The 19,726-nt window shown below is 41.4% G+C and overlaps 3 protein-coding genes across 10 annotated transcripts in view; all 3 read left to right on the top strand.

The window, feature by feature from the left end:
* The first annotated feature begins 18 nt into the window (after positions 1-18).
* Positions 19-5,580, top strand: wbp4 (WW domain binding protein 4). Its single transcript, XM_052558219.1, has 10 exons — positions 19-139; positions 272-344; positions 451-513; positions 1,401-1,527; positions 1,597-1,761; positions 1,839-1,906; positions 2,636-2,711; positions 3,251-3,486; positions 3,619-3,818; positions 5,081-5,580. Coding segments are annotated over exons 1-10 (1,212 nt in total). The 5' UTR covers positions 19-137; the 3' UTR covers positions 5,283-5,580.
* Positions 5,581-5,714: 134 nt separating this feature from the next.
* On the top strand, positions 5,715-10,827 carry fbxl3b (F-box and leucine-rich repeat protein 3b). 2 transcript variants are annotated; one of them, XM_052558217.1, is made up of 5 exons: positions 5,715-5,853; positions 7,912-8,271; positions 8,356-8,478; positions 8,564-8,735; positions 9,067-10,827. In XM_052558217.1, exons 2-5 carry the CDS (start codon positions 7,912-7,914, stop codon positions 9,705-9,707), a joined length of 1,296 nt encoding a protein of 431 aa, XP_052414177.1. In that variant the 5' UTR covers positions 5,715-5,853; the 3' UTR covers positions 9,708-10,827. The 2 variants fall into 2 exon arrangements, with proteins under 2 accessions (XP_052414177.1, XP_052414176.1); XM_052558216.1 differs by lacking the exon at positions 5,715-5,853 and adding an exon at positions 6,336-6,659.
* A 2,279-nt stretch (positions 10,828-13,106) lies between these two features.
* Positions 13,107-19,726, top strand: part of LOC127959184 (peripheral plasma membrane protein CASK) — a 48,609-nt gene continuing 41,989 nt past the window's right edge. For 2 of the 7 annotated variants that reach the window (XM_052558199.1, XM_052558201.1), the window contains exon 1: positions 13,123-13,847. In XM_052558199.1, coding sequence (XP_052414159.1) covers positions 13,789-13,847 — 59 coding nt within the window. In that variant the 5' untranslated portion in view covers positions 13,123-13,788. Of the gene's footprint in view, positions 13,848-19,726 lie in introns of all 7 variants that reach the window. The other 5 variants (XM_052558202.1, XM_052558204.1, XM_052558205.1 and 2 more) reach the window with 4 other exon arrangements.

Below are 19,726 nucleotides of genomic sequence, written 5' to 3' on the forward strand. Positions count from 1 at the left end.
TGTTTTAGTCCAACATTTCCTGCTTCAATGTTTGTCGCGCCATCAGTGACGTCATTTTGAAGTGCCAGCAGTGAGCGTGTAGATTTCAGTAAAACATTTACGTACGTTCATGGGATTTGAAGTTTTTATCCTTCAAAATGTAAGTAATCGCGAGCATATTTATAATTTGACATTTAAAGAATTCACGCAGTCGGACTCTACGTTAATTCGCCCGTGATCACAAGGTAAATATAATAAAGAGTCATTGTTTGTTTGTGTGTTTGTGATCAAGGACTGAATACTGGAAATCACAGCCGAGGAAGTTCTGTCAGTACTGCAAATGCTGGATCGCGGATAATAAACCCGTGAGTGAATCCAGACACACATGAACAGACCCAGATAGTTCAGAAATACCCGATCTGAATGCATGTTCATAAACAGCATGTGTGTTTTCTCGTGTTTTTCTTTCAGAGTGTCGAGTTCCACGAGAGAGGAAAGAATCACAAAGAAAATGTTGCCGCCAAAATCGCAGAGGTACTGAACACTAGTGTACTAGTGCACACTGCTCAGTGCACACTGCAGTCTAGCGGATGTTATGTGTCTATTCTCTATGGTTCTGTTGTATATTACCATTTCCAGACTATAAGTTGCAATTCTTTTCATAGTTCGGCTGGTCCTGCTTCTTCTAGTCAGGTGCGACTTATTTATCAAAATTAATTTGAAATGAACCAAGAGAAATTAACCAAGCGAAAACATTACCGTCTCCAGCCGCGAGAGGGCGCTCTATGCTGCTCACTGCTCCTGTAGCCTCACTCTGAAATCATTGAGCGCCCTCTCGCGGCTGGAGACGGTAATGTTTTCTCTTGCTTTTAAATAAATGTGACTTCTAGTCCAGTGCGACTTATAAATATTTTATTCTTTGTCATGACGTATTTTCGGACTGGTGCCCCTTATAGTCCGAAATATACGGTAGTCTGCTCAATATGCACATGTATGGAGGAAATACACTGATGGACTTCTAGATTTAGCCAAGAACAGCTCTGTTATCCCAGAATGCATTTAATATTATTCAGCGTGTATTACACTGTATCCAAACACATGACTTCGTTACATGAGTCATCATCTCAGAAATATAATTATTTAGCTTTTTTTGATTAACTTGCCATTTCAAGGAGATGCTTTTTAAACTGTTTTATTTGAGCTCCTGCTCATTCATTCACTGCAGATGGAAGCTCCAGTGCTTTGCATCATGGGATACGGTGTGTGTGTTGTTAGATGCAGTGGGTGTGATCTGAAGTAAACTGTGTTTTGGCCGCTGCTGCTGTCCAAGCTGCGTGTGTGTGAAGATAAGAGTGTGTGTGTGAGAGATGCTCTCGGATTGGCCAGTAGAGCTCATGTGACCTTGTCAATGTTCATGATAGATTAAGAAGAAAAGTGTGGCAAAGGACAAGCAGGAGAAGAAGATGTCAAAGGAGTTTGCAGCAATGGAGGAAGCAGCTCTGAAGGCATATGAGGAGGATCTGAAGAGGCTGGCGGGTCATTCGTCAGGTGAGTGTGTGTGTGTGTGTGTGAGAGAGAGAGATAACGCTGTTCCTCACGGTTCTTCTGTCTCTACAGGTGAGAGTGTGGCTCCGTCTGTAGCTCCTGCTAAAACGCAGAAAAAACCCAAGAAACTCAAAGCGAGCGTCCCGTCAGGGAGCAGCAGCGGCGAACGCACAGACGTCTGGATGAGAGGAACCATGAATGACGGCCTGGACTATTTCTACAACACCATCACTGGAGGTGAGCGGAGGATTGAGACGCACACTCGTGTCCATTTGTGTTCTTCATCACTCACTGTGTTCTGTGTTTGATCTCAGAGTCTCAGTGGGAAAAACCAGCCGGGTTTGTGGACGAGACCTCATCATCATCAGCAGGACAAATTCAGGTAATACTGTCCGTCTGTGAGACTGCAAGTGTGTGAGTCTGTGATTCTGTCTGGGAGCCTGCGAGAGTCTGTCTGTCCATGTGTCTTTCGGCTTTTCTGCGAGTCTGTTTGTGAGTCTACAAACCTGTTTGCCTTCTGAGTCTGTCAGTGAAGTCTGCAAATCTGTCTGTGAGTCTGTCTGTCTGAGTCTGTCTGTGAGTCTGCAGATCCGTCCGTGACTCTGTCTGTGAATCTGTCTGTGAATCTGTCTGAGTCTGTGAGTCTTTCTGTGAATCTGTCTATGAGTCTGAGTCTGTCTGTGAGTCTGTCTGTGAATCTGTCTGAGTCTGTGAGTCTGTCTGTGAATCTGTCTATGAGTCTGAGTCTGTCTGTGAGTCTGTCTGTGAATCTGTCTGAGTCTGTGAGTCTGTCTGTGAACCTGTCTGAGTCTGTGAGTCTGTCTGTGGGTCTGAGTCTGTCTGTGAATCTGTCTGAGTCTGTCTGTGAATCTGTCTGAGTCTGTCTGTGAATCTGTCTGAGTCTGTCTGTGAATCTGTCTGAGTCTGTCTGTGAATCTGTCTGTGGGTCTGAGTCTGTCTCTGAGTCTGTCTGTGAGTCTGTTTGTGAATCTGTCTGAGTCTGTCTGTGAGTCTGTCTGAGTCTGTTTGTGAATCTGTCTGTGAGTCTGTCTTCTAGTCTGTCTATGAGTCTGAGGTTCTTGTGTTCTATTGTCATGTTTATGTGCTGCAGGATCTGTCAGGGGGTGCGTGGATCGAGGCTGTGAGCCCTGATGGATACATGTACTACTACAACACTGAGACGGGCGGTGAGAAATCACACAAACATCTGAGCACATTCAGCCTCACATCATCATAGTTTGCTTTACTTCCACTGTTCCTTCTTCCCAAGACTCCAGAACATCCCACATCATCTGAGGAGCCTTTATCTCCTCATATCTCATTCAGCACTGTATTTCATTGCATTTACTGTCTGGATCATTTCAATCTCGTCTGAAGATATATTATTGGAGAATTAGAGTGATGACTGATATTTAGATTATTTTATGTCAGTATCTGCTGTACTGTTATAAAGAACTCGCTGATTTACAGTAAAAGCAGCAGAAATTAATAGAAATATCGGCATTTGCAGAAAATTCATATTTTTGCTCCGTTAAAGTCTCTGAATAAAATTGAGCTGCTTTTTTTCTCCATATTCTCACTGTATCAGACTATATGAGCCATGATGGATCAAGAAAGATACAAAACGTAAAAATCATAAACAAAAATTAGGAAATGTTCAATAATTTTCTTACTGTTATTTCATGTGTCCGGCTTTTCTGTCTAAACCTGTTTGTGTCATGAGCAGAATCCAGCTGGGAGAAACCGGATGGTTTCAGTGCAGAGGAAGTTGCTCCTCCTGGTGTTGATTCTCCTCGTGAGGAGACGCGAGCAGCAGAAGATCCATCTCCTCCTCAGCCTGAGTCTGTGTCTGTGTCTGGAGCTGAAGACACGTCCAACCCTCCTAAAGACACTCCAGAACCAGAACCAGAACCAGAACCAGACCAACCCATACAAACCAGCACCCTGAAGATCAGTTTCAGGGTGAGACGCTGCCAGACACATTCACACTCACTGTATGAAATCATAAACACACACAGAACGACATAAACACTCGCTGTACAACATCATACACACACACACAACGACACGTCCGTGTGTTTGATCTCCACACAGAAGAGAAAAGAAGAGCCGCTCCAAACTTCAGCGGACGACGGAGGAGAGAAAAGCACAGATGATGGAGAAAAGAGTGAGGAGAAACGAGAAGATTCGGCCGTGACTGATGCAGTGAAGGAGGTCCAGACGCCTGTGAAGAGACCCAGAAAGACCAATCCATACGGAGCCTGGGAAAAAATCCAGCCGCAAAAGGATCCATAGTAAGACACACGTGATCTTGTGATTTATGCTTAAACCAGTTTGTGACATCAAATACAGAAGAGAAACCAGATTATTGACAACAAACCTGTTTTTCTAAAGGTATTCATGATAATATTCAGTGCTGGGGGTAACGCATTGCAAAAAACGCAAGTTATGTAATCAGATTACTTTTTGATTTAGAAGGAAATATCAGTTACTTTTTGAAATAAGAAACAGCAGTTACTTTGTTTCCATGTGTTGAGTGACAGCTCTGGTGTTGCCATGGAGACAGAGATCAGGAGTCAGTGCAGAGTGTTGTGTGTGAACATGATCTCACTGTAGCTCTAGACTAAATATGAACATGTGTTTACTCAAAAACACATTCAGTGTTCCTCACAATCAATAAAAACAACTCAGAATATTATACAAACCTCTACGGTACAGAACAGATTTTACATTTCCTTCAGTTTGAAGTGCATTCACTTCACTTTTGGTGTGAAAGGGCTTTTACATTTGTAAAATAACTTTTATATTAAAAACAAACAAACAAGGCCTGTCCAGATTTAAAAAGTAACTTAAAAGTAACATAAATCATCACTTTTCATATAAAAAAAACTAAGTAACGCAATTAGTTACTTTTTTATGTAGTAACGCAATATTCTAATGCATTGATTTTAAAAGTAACTTTCCCCAACATTGGTAATATTAATACATAATTACAATATTAATTATTTTAATACATTTTAAGTCAGGCATGACATTTAAAAATCTATTTTCTATATGAATGTTATTGATCTGATTGTGAATAAGTCACCGGTGCCCCCTTGTTGCAATCCAATGAAAACTCTCATTCAGATCAGCCCAGTTTTCAGAGCCACGCCCACATCTCAACATCCAATCGAAAACCAGTGCCTAGGACCGGAGTTCCACACTACATTTAGTTTTTCTTTTATGATTTAACCAGGCAAGTTAATTAAGATAAAGTTTCAAAAACAGCCTGGCTGGAGAGTTAATATCTTCCTAAAAACATACAAACATATATTCCAGTGTGTGCAGTTACTAGCAAGTGATCTTACCTCGACTTATAAATGTTTTAACTCTTGTTTATGTATTGTTGCATTCTGTAGGGTGCATTATTATCAATCAATATAATTGCTACATGTGTTTCCTTGTAACGTTTAAGGACATTTATTGGTCAGTTTGTTTTATAATTGTCTGGAGTCGTGCACCAGAGCCCATCTCTGCGTCCAGGCCTGTGATGTCTGTGTGTTCTCCTCTGCAGTGAGAAGGTGGATCTGCAGCTGCCGCAGGTGGAGAGCGTCGCTCAGACTCCAGTCGACGTCCCTCCGGAGCCCAGGGCCAGATTCAAGGAGCGCACCATCACGTCTCTGGGGCCCGAGAGCAGTGCCGGAGCCACGTTCAAGAAGAGGAAGACTGAGAACGGCAAGTCCAGGAGCCTCCGGCAGAGAGACACAGACGAGTAGAAGCTGCTCCACACGATGAGAAGACGGGGACGAGTCTTCAGTTTTTGCTTTAGAAGTGTAGTATTTTATATATTGTTGGCAGGTGACATTTCAACTGCCTTCACCTGCTTCTTTGTGAATATTTCCAGGCATCAGTTTTGTTTCCAGAGGCGAGTGTGTCGTGTGTTTTACAATATTTGTGATAACAGTGTTGTCATGAAGAATCATAGCCATAGTTTAATTAGACACTTTCTGTCTTACAGATGAATCTGGACTTACATTGCTCATCTCAAACCACATTAAAAACGTTTTGACTGCATTGGTTTCGTCACTGTATTAAGTATGCGGTTTTAAATGTTCTTGACACTTACTGAGAAGGGTTATAAGCCTCATATCAACATGATTCAGACTGGATGATGATGTTGGCGTGTCATGGATGTTTCTGTGAGCGTCTGATAGGCTCAGTGCCTCGGTGATAGTCTCTCCACACCCACATCAACCATCCACCGAGCGTCCGTCACAGCATTAGAAACACAAGCAGATTTCATCAGAACGTGTGTCCCTGCAGCACAGAAGCAGTCATCGGTATCAGGTATATTTGTAGAAATAGACAACAATACATTGTATGAGTCACAATTATACATTTCTCTTTGATGACAAAAATCATTAGGATATTAAGTAAAGATTATGTTCATGAAGATATTTAGTAAATTTCCTACTGTGAATATATCAAAACTTCATTTTTGATTAGTAATATGCATTGCTAAGAACTTCATTTGAACAATATTTTCTCAATATTTAGATTTTTTTTCTCCCTCAGATTCCAGATTTTCTAATAGTTGTATCTCAGACAAATATTGTCCTCCGAACAAACCACACATCAATGAGAGATCATTTATTCAGCTTTCAGATAATGTACTTATCTCAATTTAAAAAAAAAAGTACCCTTATGACTGGTTTTGTGATCCACATTTGTATTTCCTAAGCAAATGTTTAATAATAATAAATATAGTGAGAGTAGTACGCTGTTCCGAGTATGTAGTACACATGCAGTGTGTGACCGTGAGGGAGGGAGCCCTCTGCAGGCAGCAAGCGGAACTGCACTCCCTCCGCTGTACCCAGAATGCACCGCTCGCTCTAAGCACAACACATCGCCATTTTCCGTGAACGGGCGCTTCTCCGCGGAGTAACTGGGTCACAAGACAGACGGGAAAATACTCGAAGCGATCGTCACAGAAGCCGCCGATCCGAGCTCGTGGATCCGCCCGCCGCCATCGCGTCCACCGAGAGCCAATGATCGTGTTCGGTTGGTCCGCTCGGATGAAGCATTGGAGCGCGGGCCCAGGCTGAGACGACACCGATCACCAGTGAACCGACACCGGCAGCGACACCGCACAGGTACGGTTACCGCAGAACCGACACCACCGGAGAACTCCGCTCTGGAGTAGTGTGATGAAGCGCTGCTAGAACCTCCGGTGGGTTCAGCTCCACGGACACAAACACGCTAAAGCTCACGATTCTGCTTCAGTCCTGATAAAACCACCATAGCTTCGTGTCGGTCTGTGACTCGGCAGAAGTTTAGCGGAATGTTCGCGCTGCTCAGAGGCTGTCCAGACCACGTGACCATGACTCGTGCACTCTTGTTATTTTTAAGCTCTTATCTGTTAAATTAGAGCTGTTAATCAATAATAAAATAATTATTTGCATGTTTTTTTCTGTAATTAATTGTGCTTAATTGCATATAAAACATTTTTAGGGTTTGGTAAAAAATATCATATAATATAATCATGGAGTTAAGTATCAGTTTCTTAAATCCCATGGACTGGTTAGTCTGTTTTCAGTCACAGCACAGAACTTTGCAGTGCTGCTCCCATCCAATAAAACCAATAACTGCACAAAGAGCTTGTATACATCACATTTACCTTAAAAAAACATATTTGGTGACCATAAACTCATTATTCAGCTAGAAAAATTAATGCTGATTGATTCTTCATTAATATTAATATCACACAGTGATGATGGAGTCAGACGGGCGTTTCCGCTTTTCTCGGGTGTTTACTGAATTCAGGCGTGAGTGTGTTAATCACGTGTTGTCAGATGAATAACAGCAGATCTGGTTTAATCACAGGTAGTTAAACACTGAAGAATTCAGCTAAAAGAACTAATATAAACCGTCTCTGAACGATGAATATTAAAGTAGTGCTCAGTGCAGCTGTGTTTTGTTTACAGCCGTAACCAAGGAGACCGTTGTGAATGTTACATCCCTGCTCTGTTTGTTTATTATCTTCAGCAGAGAGAGAGTTAAAATATAAACAAACAAACAAATCGTTCTGTCAAACGATTAATTGCGTCAAAAATAAAAGTCTTTGATTATATTACATAAACACACACACACACACACACGTTTGTTTGTTTATGTTTAGGAAAGATATTTCGTTTCTATATTGCATTTTAATATAATACAAATTATATGAATGTAAATATTTTCAAATGTGTGTGTATTTTTATATACATTTACACAGAACATGTGTATTATATAAACAAAACCTTTTATTCTGGATGTTATTAAGCGTGATTAATCCTTTAACAGCAGACTCTAGTATGTAGTGAGCTAGTGCTGTGTTTAACCGCTCTGGATGTGTGTGTTCAGATGAAAAGAGGTCAGAAGGGAGGTGATGATGGGGAGGAGGACGGGTCAGTGTCGGGGCCGGAGTTCTGGAAGCGTCTGCGGCGGAGCGACTCTGAGGACGAGGACGAGGCGGTGGACTGGAGGCAGCTGCCCGAGGAGATCCTGCTGCAGATCTTCCAGTACCTGCCTCTGCTGGACCGAGCCTTCGCCTCGCAGGTGTGCCGCGGCTGGAACCAGACCTTCCACACACCTGAGCTCTGGAGGTGCTTCGAGTTCGAGCTCAACCAGCCCGCCAGCTCCTACCTGAAGGCCACGCACCCCGACCTCATCAAGCAGATCATCCAACGCCACTCCAACCACCTGCAGTACGTCAGCTTCAAGGTGAGACTGACGCTCTGTCCGTCTAGAAGCTGTCTGAGGTCACGCGTGATCCTGACCTGTGTGTGTGTGTGTGTGTGTGTTCAGGTGGACAGCAGCACTGAATCTGCAGAAGCGGCGTGTGACATCCTCTCTCAGCTGGTCAACTGCTCTCTGAAGACGCTCGGACTGATCTCCACCGCACGACCCTCTTTCATGGAGCTGCCCAAAGTATGTCACACACACACACACAGTGGAGTTCTCCGTCTCTCAGGTTCAGTCTCATCAGAATGGTCTGTTGTCTTGTTCTCCTCAGTCTCACTTCATCTCGGCGCTGACGGTGGTGTTCGTGAACTCAAAGTCTCTGTCGTCTCTGAAGATCGACGACACACCAGTGGACGACCCGTCACTCAAAGTGCTGGTGGCCAACAACAGCGAGACGCTGAAGCTGCTGAAGATGAGCAGCTGCCCACACGTGTCTCCTGCAGGTCCGAGCCAGCACACACACACACACACACACAGATCACTTTCAGAGCATGTTTCACACTGAATCTACAAAAAGTGAAGAATATTTGATCACTTCAAATAATGTGTCTATCACGATACCTCGATTCAGTTTGAATACTTGTTTAAAAAAAATCCTTGATTGCATTTTTCTTGTGTCGAGTAACAGGCAAAATACCGAAAGTGTTGCATTCCACGGACGAGAATATTCTGCATGATATATTAAGGGTGATGATGTACTTCTGATCACAGAAGTCGACTCTCACAGTCGATCCTGATGTGTACTGACCGTGTGTGTGTGTGTGTGTGTCGCAGGGATCCTGTGTGTGGCGGATCAGTGTCACGGTCTGCGCGAGCTAGCGCTCAACTATCACCTGCTGAGCGACGAGCTGCTGCTAGCGCTGTCGTCCGAGCGTCACGTTCACCTGGAGCACCTGCGCATCGACGTGGTGAGCGAGAACCCGGGCCAGCAGTTCCACTCCATCAAGAAGAGCAGCTGGGACGCCATGGTGCGCCACTCGCCCAAGTTCAACCTGGTCATGTACTTCTTCCTGTACGAGGACGAGTTCGGGCCCTTCTTCCGTGACGAGGTGCCCGTCACACACCTGTACTTCGGCCGCTCCGTCAGTAAGGATGTTCTGGGCCGCGTGGGACTGACCTGTCCTCGGCTGGTGGAGCTGGTGGTGTGTGCGAACGGCCTGAGACCGCTGGACGAGGAGCTGATCCGGATCGCAGAGCGCTGCAGACAGCTGTCGGCCATCGGCTTGGGCGAGTGTGAGGTGTCCTGCAGCGCCTTCGTGGAGTTCGTCAAGATGTGCGGCGTCCGGCTCACGCAGCTCTCCATCATGGAGGAGGTCCTGGTGCCAGACAGCACGTACGGGCCAGACGACATCCACTGGGAGGTGTCCAAACACCTGGGCCGCGTCTGGTTCCCCGACATGATGCCCACCTGGTAGAGACACAGAAGACATGGAGCGTTTACAGATGCACTTCACACACTCGCTGTGTTTCTACTGGACAGAAGCATCACAACACTCAGTTCTGTTTCCTCCTGATGATCAGATCACACTCCTCTGCATTAGTAGTGTTAACTGAATGATCCTGCTCACACACTGCAGCAGAAGATAGAAATAACCGACCTGCTGATAATACTAGTGTTCTGCTGGTGTCCAGCGCTGTGTGTAGATGTGTGTGTGGTTTTCACTCTCAGCAGCTTGTTGGTTCTTGATCTCGAGTCAAATCTGATCAAGTTTTATTTATTTTATGTTTGCTTTAGTTCATTCCAGATAGAAATGACTTCAGAAGCACTAGGGCTGCACGATAACTGACCTTTCTGCTCAAAAATATAATCACAATTATTCTTATTTTCTCTCAACGTTTTTTAATTTAATCAGAATTGAATCAGAAGTAAACACTAATCAACAGTAATCTAGGAGGTGTGTGTGCATTGGGAATCAACTAAAGCCATTTATTTTATGAAATCATGAGTTTAAAGATTGTGAAGCTGAACTCTTCTCCCAGCATTCAGTTCTCCGTTGGGTTCGTCACGCAGAGAACACGTGATCACACACACACACACACACACACACACACAGGCGGTTGGGAAATGAGTTTGTACAGCGTGTTTTTGGGCATTATTAGTTTGATTGGTTTTCATCAAACTGAAGTCCGTCATCATCTTCATCACGCTGGCGTTCAGACGAGATTTGCGTTCGGTTAACGTTGTTTATTTCTGTTGGGATGCAGTGAGCGCTTCGTTATCAAGCAATATATTACACACATGGACACAGATCCCATTCAGATCATTTCCCTGCACTTTATATAGAAATGTATTTTAGAAATGTATATATGAGATTATCAGTTGTGTCAATATTTCTCCTGATGATTAATATTATTATATTATTTTCATTGCAGTAAACGAATAGTGATCATGTTCTTACAAGCGTTTAATCGCTTGGCTTCGGTTTAATGATAGTTTTATGTATTTGACTGCATTGAACTATATCCATAAAGACAAAAACCAATGTGGTGTAAATGTTTTTGTTGTTTTGGAATAAACTTTTGTGAATGTAAGAACTGCTTCAGTTTGAGTTATTGGACACAATGTTCACTCACCTGATGTTTCTCAGAATGAGTTTTTGTGTCTCTTCATTTTTGACTTCCTGCTGAATGATGATGCGTTTCCTCTCCGTCACTGAATCCTGTCTTTAAAAACAGTCCTAAAATTAGAAAACGTCAAATATTAATTGTATCATATTTGGTATAAAGTGGCTGGAACCTTTATCTATATAAAAACAATTGTACAAATTAAAATGTGGCTATATTGACAAGGTCATAAAGTCTGGTCAAATAAATTCATTTCGGTACAAAAAGAAGAGTTTACTGATGAACCCTATTGAGCGGTGTGATTGGTTGATTTCAGACGTCATGTGACTGCGTGTGATTGGTTGATTTCGGACGTCATGTGACTGCGTGTCTTCAGTCTTCAGACCTGATGAACAGAATAAACAACAGACTCAGTCTCCAGCTGCTCTGAACACAGAGAAACGTGTGATGTTTGCTGACGAGGCTGATTGATTATCTTCAGGGTGTTTATGGTGATTGATGTGGATCTGAAGAGTGCTGTGTTTGAGGAGCAGTGCTCCAGATGTGTCAGAGCCAAGGCTGGTTTCACACTATAGCTTTACATTTAACCAGCTTAACTAGACTACAAGAAAAACTACTTATGCAGTGCTGGGAAGGTTTCTGTGGAAATGTTGCAGATTAAAAGTAACCATTTAACGTAGTGTAACTGTTTCAAATACTTTATTAAAGTAATGGAACTGTTTGATTACTTTTCTAAAAGTTTTCAGCTGTTAATCAGTTCAAACAGGGTTAACCTCACAGTGACGCTCTGACGTTATAGAGGTTTAATATCTGAAGAAATCATTTAATAGCTAAGATACTGTTTATGAAATCAGATCTTTCTGTAGCTCTGACAAGAAACACTGGATCTAATAATGCCTTGGAAAAAAACAGTTAATAAAAAATAAAAAAGCATAGGTTACATATCAACCCAAATATGAAAGAAAACAGTTGTGAGAATAATCATGTGTCTGTGTAATCAAACCTGTAATATATTAACACAAATGTATCTAATGCCATTTTATTACCTAATGTCTTTGCTGCTGATCTTTGATGATCCAGTTCAACCGTACTAATAATCAAAAATGACTTTAGATAAACTAACATTTGTTCTTGTTAGTTTTTTATTGCTGAAGAGTGTTGAACCTTCTTCTCCTTTATTCTACTGTACAGACATGAATTTACTTTTCCTTCTGGTTTATTCATTACGCTTTCTGCTGTTTAGGGGCTTTTATATTCGCTATAAATATAATTTCTTATATTAAACACAATCAAGCCCTGCTAAAGTACAAAGTAACCTAATTAGCTACTTTTTTAGGGAGTAACGCAATATTGTAATGCATTACTTTTAAAAGTAACTTTGCCCAACACTGGTTGATAGCGTAACTGTTGCAAATACACGTACATTTTATATTTTTTTAAAAAAGTTTTTAAAATGTGCTATTATATAATATATGAAAACTAATATATACATATAACTTTTTTTAAATATAAAATTTCTATTTTTTATGCCGGTGTACGTCAGCTACATCTGATCGATGGGCGGGGCTTGAGCACCACCGGCAGAAACAATAATCAGCCCCTATGAGCACAGGTAAATTTGTATCAATAGACAACAATACATTTTATGAGTCATAATTATACGTTTTTCTTTGATGGCAAAAATCATTAGGGAAATTAAGTGAAAGATCCGTGAAGATATTGTGTAAATTTCCTACCATAAATATATCAAAACTTGATTTTTAAATATATCAAAACTTGACTTGATTCTTAAAGCATTGCTAAGAACTTAATTTGAACAACTTTAAAGATGATTTTCGCAAATTCAGATTTTTGTTGTTGTCCAGGGACACACACACAGACAGACACACACATATATAAAGCTGCTTAAATGAGCAAACCCTTTCGGCTTTTATTGCATCTCTATGAACAAAGTCTGCAATATTTCAGCGCTTAATATGAATATGTGACTCAGTGATGGATGTGATAAATCAGGATCATGAAATGATGATCAGTCTGCGAGCCCACTCTTATTCAACGATAATCTTAAATGTTCAATATATTGCCCTCCTGCAGCATTTATTCAATAAGAAAATTCACGGATCCTGAGGGGGAAAAAAATCGCAAAAGCTCTGACGTCATTGTACGGTCAACCAGCACGCGCAGCGACGCCGGTCTGCCATTGGACGCTGGACGGGAGAACGGGATTTCTCTGGGCAGATTAGGAAACTGAGCGCCGTGGGCTCGAAGGCGCGCCCTTCCACCGCCATCTTGGCTCAAGCGGCCCGTCGAGCTCAGCGGAAACATCCGGGGAATCGCGCGCACTTCGGCGGCCATTGCGGCTCGACGTGCGGCAGCTTCATAACCTTGAGAAGGCGGAGCGTCGGAGCGCTGGACTGGAGTAGCAGCGGAGCAGGAGGAGAGGCGCCGAGGCAACGGAAAGCTGCAGAAAACCGTTACACGGCAGCGCTGCTTTACCTCACCGCTCTAACGGGAGATCAGGGCGTGTACCGGCGCGTCTAACGGACAATGATGAGCGCGGTCGGACGGGAACCGGAGCGGTGGCGGCGTTGAACGCGTTTTTTTCTTTTTCTTTTTATGTTTGAGGCGGATCGGCGAGACCAGCGCAGTTTTTCTCGGTTGCTCGCGTTACGTTGACATTTATCATTTGAAGCGGCAGATTCCCGGAGCGTTGCGACCTGCATTTCGGAGCGTTGATTTTCCCTGACATCATCATCTTCCTCATCATCACCGTCGCTCGGTGTGAACGGACATCTTCAGTGGTCGTCGACGGGAATCCGGGGGATTTACAGGATCCCGGTGTCACCGCACGGATTCTGACGTTTGCGGCGCGTTTCTGAGGGAAAGCGGATCTTTTCCCGCGGATCTGTCGGCGGGAGTAACGGTAACGTGATGGCTGACGACGACGTGCTGTTCGAGGATGTGTACGAGCTCTGCGAGGTGATCGGGAAGTGAGTGATCAATCTAATCAATCATTCCGCCGCTGAGGCGTTTTCCTCCGGTGCTCTTTGTCTCGTGTGTTGACGTTTTACTGCTTCAGGTTCAGCTGACCGAGTGTGTGTGTGTGTGTGTGTGTGTGAGACACTAATAATCATTGATCAGTCTCTCCGGTTCAGTCTCGTGTGAGGAGGGCTCGTCTTGTTAAGGTAAAATGTGCCATTCTTCTCTTGGTCATTGTGCAGATTTGTTCTAATAATGAAATTATTTTTCATTGATTAGTGTGAATCTGACCGATGGAGATGGACGTGCAGCGGGCCTGTGTGTGTGTGTGTGTGTGTGTGTGTGTGTGTGTGATGTACTGCTGTTTATTAGACACTGAAGTTGGTTTGTATGTTTCAGGTAATTAGTTTAGTCTATTATTAAATTAAAATGAATAGATTTGTGTTGATATACCATAAGTATTTAAAAACTCAATTTTTTGATTAGTAATATGCATTGCTAAGAACTTGATTTTAAAAACTATTTTCTCTAACTATATTTCTATAGTTATTTTAAATAACTATAAAATTATTTTCTCAATATTTAGATTTTGCTCCCTCAGATTCCAGATTTTCTAATAGTTGTATCTCAGACAGATATTGTCCTCCGAACAAACCACACATCACTGAGAGATCATTTATTCAGCTTCAGATGATGCATACATCACAATTTCCAAAGATTGACCTCTCAGTGCCCCGGGGTCAGATCTAGAGACAGACTGCTCTTGAAGTGATTGGGTGGTGTGTGTGCTTCATCTTCGCTGCTGTCTCTCACTGTTTATAACACTAATATTTACATCTGTGATTGAGTCTGATATGGGTTCATCTCTCATGTTTATCTGTCGAACCAACCAATTATTTATGATATAAAGTACTGAAGCCTGTTTTTTGGAAGAGTTTCTGCATCGGCACCATCATTTTCATGACAGTTTCTCTTCATATATTCTCATCATTACTGTAAATGGCAAGTATTTATTCATCATAGAAGTGATTTGTTGTGAAGACTTTCTAATTAAAAAACATTGTATATTATAGGGATGTGCACGATCATGATTTTTCATGGCCGATACCAATTTCCGATTTTTTTCTTTTCTTTAAGCAACAAACAAGAAAGAAGGAAAATATGCATAAACAAGATGTTTATTTGGTATTTAATAGGCCAAACTGGCTTTTGGCTATTGAAAACAATAACAGTAACTATCTGAAATTAACGCCGTAACTGCACAGTAAGTAGCCTACATTTAATACAAACACAGATGATACAGACATCAGCATTTAGCTTCTGTTTCTGAATTGTGTTGAAACTACAGAGAACTGGCCTTAAATGAAAAGATTAACTGTAACGTGTGAAATTAAAGACAATAACTGCATAGTTCTACAATCCACACAACACAATCAACACACATTCAATAAGAGGTTTATTAATCAGCATTCAGTATTTGTTTTAGTTTTTACATTTGGTTTCAAATTAAAAGAGGTTTTTGCCAGTGAGACTAAATAAAAGTATGCTATATAAATACATTATTCCAAAATGTTAAAATCAAATAATGTTGGTGCGAATAAAACAAAGATGCAAATAGTTTCATTCATCCAATTAAAAAAAAATTAGGGTAATTATTCACATCTATATTTTTTTACTTGAGCCAATGAAAAATAAATGAAAAAGAAATAACTATTGGCTCAAGTAAAAAAAATATAGATGTGAATCATTACCCTAATGTTTTTTTTTAATTGGATGAATGAAACACTTTTTTTCAGTGTGATTTTTAAGTCTATGTCATTTTAAGGTAAAATAAAAATAATCATCCTATACAGAACTGACGTTTAATTCTGGCTTCTCAAACGTGTATGCAAGTTATACTTTACACTTTGTCACAGTTTAGTCCGTTTTGTTTCTCATCTAACACGTGAGAAGTTGATCTGAACATCTCTTCTCTGTCTGCGCTCGTGCAGGGACAGAGACAGGAAAGGGCTCTTATTTGTGCCTCAGTTCACCGACAGCTGTTTGTGTTAGTGATGGGAAGATCAGATCATTTCACCGACTCGGACTTCTGAGTCTCGTTCAGCAAAATGAATGAATCTTTGTTCAAGTCGTTTCGTTCATTTTAGCAAAATATAATTCAAATGTGACGTGTTACTTCCCCAGCACATCTACTTATGCAAACATTGATCACACTACAAACAATACAAAACTAAAATGCTATAAGATACAGAAACGATTCGTTAATTCCTGACCTGGGTCTCCAGTCTGTGATTAACTCACCTGTCTTCGGCTCGAGTCGTTCCTTAATCACGTGACCAGCACATACGCTATTTCTGACATTTCTGTCACTGTGTTTTTGTCACCGTTTCTTCAGGATCTGTGGTGTGTTATTATTTTATAAATAAATAAAACCCTTTTATAAATCAAATATTAATTCATTTGTCTTTTTGACTGTCTATCAGTAAATAAACACTAGGCTATATAAAAATATAATAATCCAAGCCTACAATACAAAGTATTTATAGCCTAGTTTGTTCATTTTTAATCTAATTTTGAGTTTGCTGGTATAATAATTGCTTTTCCTAGGCAAACTTGACATTTTGGTCTAATATATGTACAAGAAGATTGCTCATAGAAGGACATAATGGCATAAATTAAAAGCAAATAACATTTCTAACCCTAAACAAGTAACACTACAGTTCTGTAGTCTAATCTGAAGGGGGAACTCAAGACATTAATCATACAACACAGTCATTTTTGAAGATTAGAATCCACTGTAAAAAACAACAACAACAACAAAAGAACAGAAAAATTTAAAGCATAACCAATAATTATAATAAAAATGAATAATAAGTACTATGCACCCATTTGTAAGGAAGGTTGTAAATTACTCTAGCCAATGCGGTCACGTCACGGGACAAAAGAACGAACAACTCGAAGACCCGAAAGATGAACTAATCAATTCTCCTTCCGGCTCAGACTGCATTGACTGACAGGGGAACTACTACTAGCAGAACAGAACCTATCGAATATTGACTGAATGATCACTCCCCGAGACGACTCGCTCTTCCCGAGTCACATTAGAGATTCGTTCAAGAACGAGACATCACTAGTTCACTTCCTGCTCTCTGTGCCTCAGACGTGTAGCTCTGCACTTCCAGTACTGAACCAGCGCTGACCGTGTCCTGTGCACAGAGTTCAAAATACTTCCACACAAACAAATTATTACAATGTAGTCTCTGAAAAAATCGGCTGAAAAAAGACCAAAAACCGGCTGATTGTCGATCGCAAAAACTGTCCGGTTCAGATTTATGGCCGGTCAACCGGTGCATCCCTAGTATATCATAGTAAAAATACTGAATTAGAATTACTGACTCAGTCACTGTGTGTGAGGTGGGGATGGGGAGTGTGAGACGCTCAGTAAAATACTGTCGCTCAGAACAGCTTTACTCTGGAAGCAATGTTGGTCTGGTTCTGCACAGACATCTCTGATATAAACCCATCAGACAACGCTGATGTAGAAAACCAGAAGCAGAAGTGCTAACTATAACCCTGCTGTCGTAGCAGAAACTCTTCAGTGTTATCACTTTATTCATTTAGGGTTTGTACAACCTTCTGAGAGAGAAAGTCAAGCAACTAACTTACCTTCAATTTGCAACAATCACACATAGTGTTCCTTCACTGAAGTTATCGCTCCGTTACATATAATACTATAAGAATAATGCTACATTTAATGCGAATAGTATTAATTTTCTGTATAAAAAATGTGCACGTTACTGTTGTTAAAAAGTGAGTTTTGTATGGCTCAGCTCAAGCTTAGTGCTTTACTGTCAAAAATACACATCCATGAATTATACTGTAAGTAATATGATGAAATCCTGCTCACATAATGAAGAAGTTGAGCACTCCACAGATCTGTCCCATGATGCACTGCAGGACTGAACAGACGTGAAGGTGGTTTAGGCCTGGATCAATGTGTCTGGTGCTGATCAGGATTAATGCAGCTGATAATCTGATCAATGAGCTCCTGACAGGATCCTGAAGCGTCAGCATTTACACACTTTACTACAGTTTACTAGAGTAAAACTGTCTGAATCCTGTTACACTCCGGTGTATCTCCAGTGGATTATTGCTATTATAAAAGTAAGATTACACTTATTAATGATGATAAACATTTTTTCTGTTGTAAGTGAGCTTTCAGCATCACGTGTCTGACTCTAGTCTGTGTCTGTCTGGTTTAAGAGGCGTTTGGACGAGGCTCGTCAGTCTGTTCTCATGATTCACTGACCTCTGAACAGTACAGTATGTTTTTAATAAATGAAGGATGATTATTGATGTGACGAGCTAGTGTTTGATTGCACACACACACACACACACACACACATCAGATCATAAAACATGATGAAGCAGCAGATGTGTGTTTGTGTTCTGAGGCTCGATTGGTTCAGTGATGTCAGGGTGCTTGGCTGGTTTTAATTGTTCATTTTATTTATTTTTGAGTGATTAATATGTTTTGGGGTTTTTTTATCGCTGTTTTGATGTCGCGGCGCCCAGTGTCGTATTGTGGAGCTGCAGAAGCAGGAAGGAAACCCTACGCTGTGTCAGATCATCTTTAATTCTGTAGCGCTTTATACGAAGCGGATTGTTTGCGTTCACACTGGCTCGGTGTTGTGTGTGATGTGATCGCAGGTCACTAATGGCTCGTCACAGCAGTCGCTGAACCTCTTATTAATCATTTAACACGTGAAAGCGGATACTACACCTCAGAAACCCTCTTAGCCTCATCCATATTTCATAAAGTCATTATGATGGTTGAACCGGATCATGGTGAGAAAGTGTCTGAGATACCGTGTGTATGTGTGTGTGTGTGTGTGTGTGTGTGTGAATCTGTATAGTGTGTGTGAATGAGAGATCAGATGTGCTAAAACATTAGCCACATTTAAATCCAGACTCAAAACTCATGTGTTACCTGTGCTTTTAGTGAACGAGCAATCTGCTGCATCTCAACTGACTGCACTGTATTTGATATATAATCATTTTCTATCTTTAACCATTTTAGATAGATATTTTAATTATTAAAAAACAATATTCCTTGTTTTTGTTGTTGTGATTTATTTTTTATAATTATTTTACGTGTGTGTGTGAGCTGGGGTCAGATGATGATTGTTGCTCTGTCTGTGATGTAATGGCTCTACAGCCCAGCGGTCAGTGGATCATGTGACTTCAGATTTGAGATGTTTTGTCCATAAATAACCCATTGAAAGCTGAATCCAGCGCTCCGGTGTTGGCTTGTGCTGAATCTCAGCGCTTCATCCGCTGGGATGTTTTCCTTGTTATTCCTAGACTCATTCCCTGCTCCGACACAGGCTGTAATCGTAGCTGCGGTTCTGCTGTAATTTGCCCTGTCTGCTTATTTTCCTGCATCTCTGTGTGACGTGAGCTGCTCATTAAGATCGCTGGGTTCTTCTGAGATGTTTCTGGAGGTGACTGAGAGACGCTGAAGGTCAGACCTCCTGAATCTGGACTTCATTCATGTCTGGACCAATCTTTGCAGGAACACTTTATTTCTGTGTCGTAGTGTGGTTCGATAGATTAGATGAGATTGTATTAGATTAGGAGTAACATTAGACTGTTAGATGTTCATGCGGATCCTCAGACTGCTGGTGAAGGTCGTGGGTTCGAGTCTCTGCTGTACATCTTGAGGTTTGAGATGATCAGTATCCAGCAACATGAGCTTAACATTACCAGCAGGGCGACTGATTCTGCTTTCTGTGCTTCATCTCCAAAGTGTGAGTCTTACAGAATGGTCTTTAGTTTTGAGAAACTGTACAACAGCAGACAGCAGACGAGCTGATGAGACGCAGCTTCT

This window comes from Carassius gibelio, chromosome B6 (genome assembly GCF_023724105.1).
Source record: "Carassius gibelio isolate Cgi1373 ecotype wild population from Czech Republic chromosome B6, carGib1.2-hapl.c, whole genome shotgun sequence".
Lineage (NCBI taxonomy): Eukaryota > Metazoa > Chordata > Actinopteri > Cypriniformes > Cyprinidae > Carassius > Carassius gibelio.